The 12591-nt window shown below is 39.6% G+C and overlaps 1 protein-coding gene across 1 annotated transcript; it reads right to left on the bottom strand.

Annotated features, from left to right (window-relative positions):
* Positions 1–4234: 4234 nt before the first annotated feature.
* On the bottom strand, positions 4235–10156 carry mep1a.1 (meprin A, alpha (PABA peptide hydrolase), tandem duplicate 1). The gene is made up of 14 exons (XM_034699818.1): positions 10008–10156; positions 9898–9922; positions 9762–9806; positions 9575–9615; positions 9272–9347; positions 8891–9008; positions 7306–7481; positions 6895–7116; positions 6563–6709; positions 6217–6432; positions 5314–5778; positions 5005–5178; positions 4613–4699; positions 4235–4520 (listed from the first exon to the last, which is right to left on the bottom strand). Exons 1-13 carry the CDS (start codon positions 10062–10064, stop codon positions 4650–4652), a joined length of 1812 nt encoding a protein of 603 aa, XP_034555709.1. The 5' UTR covers positions 10065–10156; the 3' UTR covers positions 4235–4520; positions 4613–4649.
* Positions 10157–12591: the final 2435 nt, after the last annotated feature.

The raw sequence follows: 12591 nt of genomic DNA, 5'->3' as shown, positions 1-12591 counted from the left end.
GCACAGAGGCAACATAATCAAACAGAAATTAATGTGCTTTGAACTGTGTTGTTTGTGGGTTTGCCTTCTTACCTCTCTGTGCCTGATTACCTGTGTTTGTGATGGGAATTTATAAGATAAGATAAAATAAGATCTTATACTTTGGCTCCTGCAGGTTTTCCAGCCTGAATCCTTGGTTGCTGACTTCAGAAAATATCCACAGGCCTTGGCTCTTTATTCAGTGGTACATCTTTTGATCTTTTGGGCTTGACTATAAAGTCTATGCAATAGAGCTGGTTGTACAAAAAAAAAGGGTTGCGCATGTATGATGTCCAAATTCATTAAATGAAGACTGCATGTCATTTTCAAATATGGGATGATACTGCCCTTCTGTTAAGGCTAGACTTATGTGATCAAGAGTTTGTTCATGTTTCACGTTAATGAGAGGAGTCAAGGAGCTATAACTCTGATCTGTCTGTCGATTATTCAAGATTGAACACCTTGATCTGTCTTGTATTTCAGTGCACACGTTGATATAATGCATGATCAATGCCTTCATGTGCTGTGAATGATGTGCAGAGAGCTGAACAACAAGCAGGTATAAGAGTTTAGCAATACAGCGTAGTTATGAGACATACAGTGGATCTGTGAGTGGTATCGTTGATCCCTTTTGATCAGAGACTCAAGTCTGCTGCGCAGTCATTTGAATTCAATGACTGTAATAATAGGAACCCCACACTTCATAAAGTCAGGCAAGTTTTATATGACATCAGTCTGTCATCACCTGCTTTGCCTTGTTGCTTGAGCAACGTGTATGTGAGAGAGGGCAGGCTTCATTCTGTGCTGGCTTAAAAGTTAGTCAAGATATGATAAGATCCACTTTTAGTGTTTTCCTGAGGAGATGTTTTTGTGTACTGAAGTTAAGAACAAGAAATAGAGCAAAGCAGTGAACATTTTTTATGGTAACTTTCATGTTCCCCTTAGGAATTGCACTTGAGGATATCTTGTGTTTGTTGTCTCCCTCTCAATGTTGAAGTAAGATATCTGCCCTTGGTCACTCGCAGCAGGCTAAGAATGGCTGTACCATATTATAGTTATCATCATTTGCTAATGTCTCCGAATTGGTTTTATTCATATTTATCAGACAGAACATTTGTGTCCATTGCTGATCATGTTTGCCCTTATACCATGCTAAATTGTGGAGTTCCACAGGGGTCAATATTGGGACCAATTTGATTCTCCTTATTTAAGCTACCCCTTGGCCAAATCATAAAGAGACACAACATTGAATTCCACTGTTACGCTGACGACACACAACTATATCTCCCTGTGACACCTAACACCACATACCTCTCACTTCTCAACAAATGTCTGAGATATTAAACAATGAATTTCAGCGAACGTCTTCAAACTTAACTCTGAAAGAAAATAAATTCTTATTATTGATCCAGAAAAGATGCACCCTGCTCTCCAGTCCTCCCTTGGTTCCCTGTCACACAGTTAAAAAAACAAACATCGAGACCTGGGAGTGACCTTTGACAGCAACTTAACCTTTGAAAAATACATAATCAAGGTTATCCAGTCCTGTACTTGTCACCTTAGAAATATTGCCCGTTATTATTATTATCATTATTATTATTATTATTATTATTATTATTATTATTATTATTATTAGGGCCCGAGCACCGATGGTGGCGAAGGCCCTATTGTAACCCTAAAGGCTGATTTATACTTCTGCGTTGAATCAACGGCGTACCCTACGCTGGGGGTCCGCGTAGCTCCCGTACCTACGCCGAGGCCTACGCACGTAGCTGACATGCACCTCCTCCAAAATTTTAATCCCCGTAGAGCCGACGCGGACCTCAAGCCCTGTGATTGGTCTGCTCGGCGTCTTTGTCTTTCCCGCATTTACAACACTTCCGGGATCCCGGACATCGGCCACACATCGGCCGTGTATTTCATCTCCTCCTCTCTATTCTTCATGTAATCATGTCTGTATGATAAACAGCAACATGTATCAGCTGTAGATTAACATAACACGCTCTGAATCGCTGTGGAAAAGTAAACAGAGATCGTAGCGGGACCGGAAGCAGGCGGCCGGTTATCATAGGGGTTAGGGTTATAACCCATAGGGGTTATTTTGAGCCACATGCTTAAAATTTTTTATGCATATTCATGGCATCAGGACGCACAAAAAAGCCTCTTGCACCCATATCCCCAATTCAACAGGAAGAGCGCCACCTAGCTTTGAACATAAAAAACGGGGCAAAAATAAGGGTGCATACTTTCACTATCTTCTCCGAAGGCACTTCTCCGATTCATTCCAAACTAAGGGCAACCTATAGCAGACACATTGGCGATTAAAAATTATAAAAGGAATTCCGGTCAGACAAAAAATGTGGGTGTGGCATGCGTTGAGGCGGGGCATCAAACGCACATACAGCTTTGAATGTGAAAAACAGGGCCAAAATAAGGGTGCATACTTTTGAGAGCTCCTCCTAGAGCTTTTCTCCGATTCAGTCCAAACAAGGCACATTCTATAGCAGACATATTGAGGATTATATTACTGTTAAAGGATTTCTGTTCAGACCAAAATTGTGGGTGTGGCATGCGTTGGGGCGGGGCATCAAACGCACATACAGCTCTGACTGTGAAGAATGAAGCCCAAATAAGGGTGCATACTTTTGAGAGCTACTCCTAGAGTTTTCTCCGATTCAGTGCAAACAAGGCACATTCTGTAGCAGACATATTGACGATTAAATTAGTATTAAAGGAATTCTGTTCAGACTAAAATTGTGAGCGTGGCATGTGTTGAGGCGGTGCATCAAAATGCAAATGAGAAACAAGCCCTGCAGAAGTCATTTAAACAGCAAGGAAGGAGATCCAGCAGCAAAAATCTGTTGTGATGAGTCAAGCTGCACATCTGGAAATAAAGGACAACACCATCTAGGAGTAACAGGAAAATTACAACAAAAGAACTGAACAGAAACATATTTTAGACTCACAGTGTCCAGTTTTCTGTCTACTCGTTCTTATTGAGAAAAATAAGCATGTGTTCGGGGTCAGGTGTCAGCCGGGAGCACAACCGGGTCAGAATCAGTCCGGCAGTTGAGAAGAAAAGCGCTCGTTGAGACCTGTCACTCAGCCGCAGCCCCCAGCTAAGCATCTCCGCTGTGTGCAACACCTGTCGTCAGCTGATTCACATCAAAACATGCTTTGAACATAAAACACCTACCTGATAGCAGAACCAAATATGAGACCACATGATGCTTGTTCCACATGATATAAAATCTGAACAAAAAATGTGTTTGAGCAAGTTCTTAAAAATGAATCGTTAACATCCCTAATAGGCACCTGAAAACACATTACAACCATGGTCGTAACATAGGAATCAATATAATCATGGCCGAATGATATAGCTAATGGAACTTGGGCTACCTATAGTGGTAAAATGTAGAAAAGATGTGAAGTCCATTTGTAGCCTCCAAGGTGATTATTATTGATTTGTTTGTAAAAATTTGAATTATTTAGCGGTGTACATTTACGTGGGCATATGCTGAGCATGGTTGTGGTTTGCACGCCTAAGCTTAAAACATTTCAAGGGCCCATCTCCAGACATAAGATGAATAATCTTGAATGGTCATGCCATATGCATTTTCAGGTGTGTTAGTGTATATGGATTTCTGGGGATTATTAACTGAACAACTAACCCTAATCATAACCAGAACCCTAATCATAACCTTAACCCTAATCATGTCCCTAATCCTAATCATAACCCTAACCAGAAAGTGAACCACCACTTTAACCCTAACCCTAATCATAACTCTAGCCCTAATCATAACCTTAAACCCTAATCATAACCTTAACCTTAATCATAACCTTAACCCTGACCCTAATCATAACACTAACCCTAATCATAACCTTAAACCCTAATCATAACCTTAACCTTAATCATAACCTTAACCCTGACCCTAATCATAACACTAACCCTAATCATAACCTTAAACCTTAATCATAACCTTAATCCTAATCTAACCTGAACCCTAATCTAACCTGAACCCTAATCATCACATTAACCTTAATCATAATCCTAACCTTAATCATAACCCTAACCCTAATCATAACCCTAACGGGTCTCTGTCAACACAGTATGCATGTGAAGAGGGAAAGTGAGATAACAGATGTCCTGGAGACTGATGGTTGATGCAAAGTGTGAACACTAGTCATCCTGCTGCTGCAAAACTTTAGACTGAAGCCTTGTTCAGAGGTCATTTTATTGAAGGTTAACACTGAAAATTGCATTGACAGAGTGAAGTATATTTATTTTCCTTTATCCGAAACTTTAACAAAAACAATCACCCTTGTCACCAAACATCCAGAAAACACATAAAACAGACATCTAAATCAAACACCACAGCTGAGACAGGGATGTTCTGAATTATAGAAAGGTATTTTTTAGTTTTATGTGTCAAAGCAGAGCAATTCAATCCTATTTTCATCATCACAGATCATTCTTCACACTCCAGCTGCATAGGGTGCATCTAAGTATTGTAAAAAGAAAAAACATAAATTACTCACATGACTTTTGATCAGGTCAAAGTTTTATGTCATTTTTCAAAAAGACACCTCTTACCTCCAGTTAAACATTATTAAAGAAATCCTGCATGGCCTCAATCCTTTGGTTTAATTGGGACTTCTGTCTTAATAAGTTTTGTTATATCTGTGGACAAAGAAATAATTACTCATGGCTGTTAGGAATAAAATGAAATCACTTTTTATTAGCTGTAAAAAAAAAAAAAAAACCTTAAACAGTTAAATTAGTAATCTATGGTGTCAGCTCTGTGATGCTTTTAGTCAGTAAATGCTGGATAATGTACAGTGAACGTGTGAGAATTTGGGATGAGACAAGACCCCTCCACTTCACATCCAGGTCGTGCTCACCCTGTCAGGATTCTTATTTGTATGACCACCTGTTCACTTTACTTTATCCTTAACTTTGTTTTCAAGTACAAACTGAACACCTACCATCAAAATCAATTAGGATGATGAGGTCATCATTCTTGAGGTAATCCCTCCGCTTGAGGTCAAAGTGCTTGACAAAGTTTCTCCAGCCCCTTGACTCAGATTTGTAGCAACTACAGGAAGGATCGAACGTCCCCGTCTTGGAGGGATTGTCCCAAATCAACTCTCCATCTGATGCTAAGGAACACAAATGGAAAGAGTTACCATGTGAGGAGGGATTCCACTCTTTGAGGAGGATTTTTTCATGTCATTGCAGTGCCCTGCTTTGAAAATGAAACTATAAAATGTAAATAAAGGATAATAGGGGCTTACTTGTCCTCATATCAGTTGTGAGACTTCGAGCAGTAGACATCCTCTCCGTAGCATCCGGGTTCTGGTCCATCACCACCAAAACTGCCTGCCTGTTTACTACTGGCCACTGCATCACCCCATCGTTGGCCCCACTGACCAAGTGGAAGTATAGCCCAACATAGTTCCCTGTGAAATCTGAGTAACTCGACAAAGGCATGACCCGTACACCATAACCATAGCCTTCAGGGCTGTAGAAAAGAGGGCTGTCGATTACTGTGTTGGTGTCAGCCGTCTCCAAGATCTTGGAGAAATTCTTGATCATCCACACATTGTTAGGGCAACGGGTTTCAGTGAAGCTGATGTCGTCGATGTAGATGCCACCAGTTGATTCAGAGGGATCACCACGGGCAGCTTGGAATGAGTACCGGAATTTAACCCCGACCTCCATTTGAACGTGGGCAATCTTCCATGAGTGGTCAGAATCAGCTGGGTACATGAAAAGGGACCAGATGGCAAATCTTAATATTTTAGGATGTACTGTATGCCTGTGGGGTTTTCAATATGTTTCACATGAATTTATAATCAAGTTAGTTGTCCATTTAGTTAAATGATGCAATAATTATTGCTATTTCTAGCTTGTGGAGCTATGCCACAGCTTTCACCTCTCTTTAAAGCTGTGGCTTAAACTCTGGCTCTATGAAATACAACCAAATGCTCAATTATGAACATTGTGAAATGTACACGATGCCACTATTCCAAGTCAAACTTCAAGCTAGTAACCATATACACCAAATGATGGCACTCACATGAAACCTGACATGAAAACACACAGACTGGATTGAAAATGGAGAAAACAACTACTGAGTATCAAAACAGAACATCAGGTATCTGCTGTGATACATGGATCCATGGCGTTATAAATACCATAAAAGGTTTGTATTTTCTTCATTCGACGAACTGTGCCTGTGCCGTCGTCTGTTTTGACCCAAATCACCAGTCTGTCAATGGTGCTTCCTGTCATTTTGTAGAAGAACTGTAGACACTGAAGCTTTCTTTTGGGGTAGAGGGTTCTGGATTCTAGCAGAGCAGACTCTTGTGGCTCTCCAGTCATTGTGTTGAAGTACATAAAGTACCCAGCATCTAGAAAGTCAGACAAAATAAGAAAAGCTATCACAACATGTAACTTAATCTTTGTTCATTTCTGTCACGTTGTCTGAACTGTTAATAATCATCAGTAGGGACTTCAAAAGAGACAACATTCGACTCAGACCTCTGCATTTCCCCAGTAGTGTGTGATCCTCTGAACCCACAGAGCTCTTGGAATGAACCCAGTCAGCATCATCATGAGAGACCTGGATCATACCACAGATGCTGGGGAACTCAAAAGAACACTGATCCAGCAGGGTGAGAGGACCAGCTGTGGAGAGATGTGAGGATGTAAGTGTTAATTTACAGATTCTTTACCCATTTCAGACTCCAAATCAATCCTTACAGTACTGCATTATGTGCATTGTGACATTTTAATACAAAAGGAAAAACTGCTTAACATAAATACAAATTAAAATATCAACTTTGGAAATAACTCTTGCAACATATACGTACAGCAGTTGTACATTCGGTTGAGCCTGAGGGTGTCCATTTTACTGAAGTCGAGATACTGGCCAATAATGTTGATGAACTCTGGGATTTTGGTGGTAATAGTGGGGATGGATTCATTCTTATTAAAGGAGAAGGGCCTGTAGTGCATGAGGGACTCATAGTCATACGGTGTGTTTTGATCAGTGATGTAGTCATCGTTGTATTTGTTGAAGTTATGTTCCAAACCTGGGGGAGATATCATGTTTAGTCTTTCCTTCCATACAAAATGCAGTAATATTAGTCAAAGAGAGAACATAGGTTATCACTTCCAAATTCAAAATAACATAACATGAAAATGATATGGCAATGATAACAAAATATTGGTATTAAGGTGCATAAATGACTGAAGAGAGACATTATAGATGGAGGAATTACCTGGTGTGACCTGATCTAGCCAGATGTCAACATAGTCGTCCCTGTCTGTACGAGACTGCTCATGGTAAAATCCTAAAGCATGGAGTAGTTCATGTTCAATCACCGCCTTGTGGTCACATCCAGACCCCAAGGACAGAATCTGTCCATTTTGCTGGTCACCAACACTGGAGAAACACCTGTGACAAGCAGTCTAAAGTTGTGATCCAATACGACAAACCAAAAAAAAGAAGCATGTATGAAAGGAGAGGGAAAACTCCACTTGGTTGATACTGCACTTTTGCAAAAGAGGACAGACTTTCCTAATTCTTAGTCCTAAGAATCAAGCCTTGGGAACTTCAATTAAAAACACTACTTAAAAACAGACCAATCAGAAAATATAATCAGACTCAGCATTAATTCCAACTTGTGTAAATTACATTGTTAAACTGCTAGTTCTTCTGAAAAGAATGAAGTAAAGGAATATGCAGAGAAAAAACTTAATTTCCTTCTTCCCCTTACAAATAAAATATTTAATTTTAAAGCCATTAAACACGCTGTTGCCCAGGGGGTCGCTGACAGCGTTACCCATACTGGTATGACCACTGGCTTATTGAGTCCTGTGTGAAATAGCTCAGTTTTTCAACTTATCAATGTCCCAAAACCTTCAGTTGTATTGTAACTGCAGAATGTTTACAGCCACACAACAGTTTCCCAATTTGTACCATACTACTAAAGAAATGGCAGAAATCAAGAAGTCGATCATATTTTTTTTCTTAAAAATATCAACTTATCTAACCTGCATCAACATGAAGCATCAACATATATCATTATTTCTGTTTTCACATCTTCTTGGGTAGATCAGCAATTTCACAATTCGCCATTGGGGCCAAATTTGTGAGTGTAAAACCTGGAGATTAAAATAAACATTTTAACTATTTAGGTATTGACCGACATGACCCAATATATATTTCTTGAAGGTTTAAAGGCCCTGTGAGGAGTTTTGAACTGGCTGAGAAACAGGCTGAAAATGATACTGATGCCTCTTTATGACCTTCAATAGCAAACAAGACCATCAGCAGCAACACTGACACCTTCTCTGTTGTCATTTTTAATGCCTGAAACCGCCCTGAGGGGGTAGGTGTCAGACCAGATGATGGACATCTCACTTCAGAAACAGCCTTTATTTGACTGTTTTCATGGAAAAGAATCACATTGCCTGATAAAGTTGACGGTTAAAAGACAACAGGATGAGGTTTTTGCATGTATAGGACAAGAGATAAGAGGTATCACTTTGTCCACAAGTGGGCGCCAGAATCGATACAAAACAAAAGTTCCTCACAGCAGCTTTAATGATGAATTTAGGTATACTGGTGTGCCACAACTTGCTGTCTGCAGCTGTATTTTATTTTACCTATCTATTTATTTATTTTGCTCAAAGGTCTGTGGACAGTATTTGGAGTTCTAGCTAAGGAACATTTTGTACAATGGGACTTCAAAGTTAAGACTGGTTTCCGTGGAGTAAGAACCATAAGGTAATTTGAATTTGCAGTTATCAACAGTAGATTTTATAAAAACCAGTTAACACAAGTAATAGCCGGATATGTACCCTCCTCTCTTTTCAAACTTGATGAATGTCTTCTCTCCATCATAAGGCTTGAAATCGATACAAGACTTCAGCCGATACATTTCAAAAGCCTGGTGGACACATCCCTTGGCATTGAGATCTGAGGAATTAAAGAATCATTCACACAATAAGATATTTAATAAGATATGTTAATAATAATAATAATAATAATAATATCTATGATATTTGTACTGCTGGTGCTGAAAAACCAGCATTTACAAAGAGTCTTTGAAAATATTGTACAACAGTCAGAACAGCCTCTCATGATGTTATACAACCATTTGAGTGATTTTTTAATTTACAGGTGTTTCATCTTTGAAAATCATGTTTTGTATTTCTGCACTAAATATTAATGAAACTCACCTAAATCATCACCCAGTATGTAAGGGATAGGGAATTTCCATCTGTATGATTTGTCAATCAGAGCATTCCTTCCTTCCTGTAACAACAGGAGGGGCTTGAGATCACTTTTTAAGCACCATATACTGTTGCCTGTAAAACACTCACAGCTAATAAAAGCATGTTATTTGATGCCTATCTTGTTATGTAATATGAACACTGCCTTTTAGTTATTCAAGAGCAAGTAAATTAAAAGTGCAACATGCACATGTGCAATAACTGAGTGAGCAAATAAAAGAGGAAAAAAAAAAACACAAAAAAACTCACCTGAATTAAAATATCCCCTTCAAACAGGTTGGTTTCTGAGCCTGCAGCATCAGTGTACATTAAACATTTACTTCAACAAAAGCAACACATTATTTTACATATTCTCTATACATTTTACATCATAATCCATAAAAATCATAAAGTATGGGTTATTGTGAAAGACCAAATGAAAAGTTGTAGAACTCACCCAGGTTAAGGATGGGGTTTTCATCCTCCCCATTCTCAAACACCTCTGTAACACAAACACAAACATACCTCAGTCTTTTCTTAATCTGCAATAAGCGACTTATTCTTTCACATAAGATCACACTTGGTGTACTCACCATGGACCTTGGGATTAAGAGGTATCTGAATGAAACAAACCAGAATAAGTCTTCACACTGTTAACTATTTTATCAGAGTGCGTACTAAATATGCATAAATTAGTACTTACAGCATATGAGGTGGTTAGTGCCACCAATCCAAAAAACAGCAGTGCTCTCTCCATCATCGGACTGTCGCTGACTGTTGCTGCTTTGTTTATGTGATAACTTATGAACTTTAAGCTGTTGATGAAGTTTATGCTGGTTGCAAGTGAAGGACTTTGCCCCAACAGTGTTACTTATTGTTGAGCTGTTTTATGAAGGGTTTGTGAATGTGCAGAAGGCTGCAGTGGCTTGTACTTTTTTACACTAGCAGCCTTAGATATTTGGCTTATTGACTGATTTGGTCTTATTGCACCTTAAATTCAGGGATTTGGAAGTTAACATGTGTTAAATAGGAATTGGAAGAGAGTATGCTCGAGGACATTAAGCTCCTGTGATGCATGATAAGTATGATCCTCCATTTGTGAAGTTTTTACCATCAGAGACTCATTTCAATACAAATTATTTTGCCCACAACAACCACTCTCTTTTTGTTTGTCTTCCAACCAGTTTATTTTTAGTGGCAATCAACTCAACACAAGCATGTATGTGTGGCAAGGTGAGGGTGGGAATAGAAGCAAATGTAAAATTTTTGTTTTATTTGGGACTGCCAACTAGGTAAATTCACCCCCAGGAAATTATTAAGAAAGCAGAACACTCTTATAGTAGACAGGAAAAGGTCACACAGGTTGGAAAAACACTATTAGTTATAATATTAATTGTAAAATCACAGTATTGCAGTCTCAAATTGTAAATCTCAAAATACAAAAATGTTTGCACAATCCATAATGACCCATTAAGTTTGCCATTAACCTAGACACAGGAAGCAGGGCTTAGAGTTTACCAACAGCAAGGAGGACTAGCTGAAAGTGGGGAAGGGTCAGAAAGCTCCATCGCACATGATAACCCACACACCATCCAAACTGACCCCCAAGTTCAACTGTGGCCAAACAGAAATCATGAGCAAGCTTACCTCTGCAAAGTCACACACAGGGCCTGAGTTGTGTAACCCCTCTCCAGATATCAAAGCTGGAAACAGCAGCTTATACTACAAAGCAAGAAAGTGGTGGCAGGTGCAATGGCAATGATGGGCTATAAACATGCAGCTAGAGAAAAACTGTCAGAATGCCCACCTCAAAAGTTGAAGGCTGCACATCCAAAGAGTGGCACCACCACCCAGCTATAATGCTGTGCAACACCGCCCCACAGTCAGCTGCAGCCCTCCTAGCCACCCTGTACCTATCAGCTGCTTCCAGAGACCCCTGGACTAGCCAAGCCTGAAAGGCCTCATACTGCAGCCTGATGACTTTCTAAATCACTGGTGGCCTTCAGGCCTTTTAGAAGCCACTTTCACAATAGGCTTCGTTCATGGTCCATTCAGATTCTTGAAATCACCTTTTAAGCACCATACTGTTGCCTGTAAAACCACTCACAGCTAATGACAGCACGTTATTTGACATCTATATTTGACACCCACTGGGATGCACAAGAAATCCTTAAAGAGATGGGAGTTGAAGACCTTCTGGACACTGGCCTCTGCCAGATGTTCCCAGTTCACCTGCGCTACAAGTTTGGGTTTCCTTTAGCCTTTTCCACTCATTTGATCCAACTCACCACCATGTGATGATCAGTTGACAGCTCTGCTCCTCTGCAAGATATATGGCTGCAGATCAGATGACACAACTACAAAATCAATCGTCGATCTTTGGCTTAGTGTGGTCTGGTACCAGGTATGAACCACCCTATGCTCAAACATGGTATTCGTTATGGCCAATCTATGACAACACTGAAGTCCAATAACAGAAAACCACTCTGGTTCAGATTAGACAGGCTGTTCCTCCTAATCACTTCTCTCCAGGTGTCTCCATAATTACCCATGTGGCTGTTGAAGTACCCCAGAAGAACAACAGAATCCCTTAGTGGGTTCTCTTCCAGAACCCCACCCAAAGACTCCAAGAAGGCCATGTACTCCAAACTGCTATTTAGTTGATAACAGGTTATCAACTGATCATCTTAAGTGAGGAGTTTACTGCTCAATAAAGCTTGACCAATAGACCCGAGTGTAAAGGTCTATTTCTGATATCAAGTGTTTTCCCAGGACTGATAAGTGTGAGTGCTGCTTAAAAAACATAGTTTAGTGAGTTGTTGCATTGGGGGAAACTCTCCATTTGAATAAAAAAAATATCAGTTTATCACTTTAACCAATGTGTGTAGTTGGGTAGTTATGTTAGTCAGATGTGTTTGAAAAAAAAAAGCATAAGCAGCCATGTGTTGGGGTTTGTGTTGTTGCAAATTTTGGCACCCATTGTTTTACACACATTTTCTAACTTCTGTATCAGCACTCCAGGCTAGGAATGTGCAGATCTGTTATGGGTAATGTGAACAAGTATCTTATACAAACCCACCTCCTGCATATAATTTGTGTGAAATTGTGCAGTCAAGAAAACTGTCTTTACTGTTACACAAAATAATGAATGACTGTAGTAGCAAATTCTATCACTCATAATCGTGACACTAGCCTTGATGTTATAATGCTGTTGTTTCTCATTTTATGGCTCAACTTTTATGTTAGATTTGATTGATTAGAACCCATGTGTATCCCATCCCATCATC

Source organism: Notolabrus celidotus, chromosome 13 (genome assembly GCF_009762535.1).
Source record: "Notolabrus celidotus isolate fNotCel1 chromosome 13, fNotCel1.pri, whole genome shotgun sequence".
NCBI lineage: Eukaryota > Metazoa > Chordata > Actinopteri > Labriformes > Labridae > Notolabrus > Notolabrus celidotus.
This window is presented reverse-complemented; position numbering and strand designations above follow the sequence as displayed.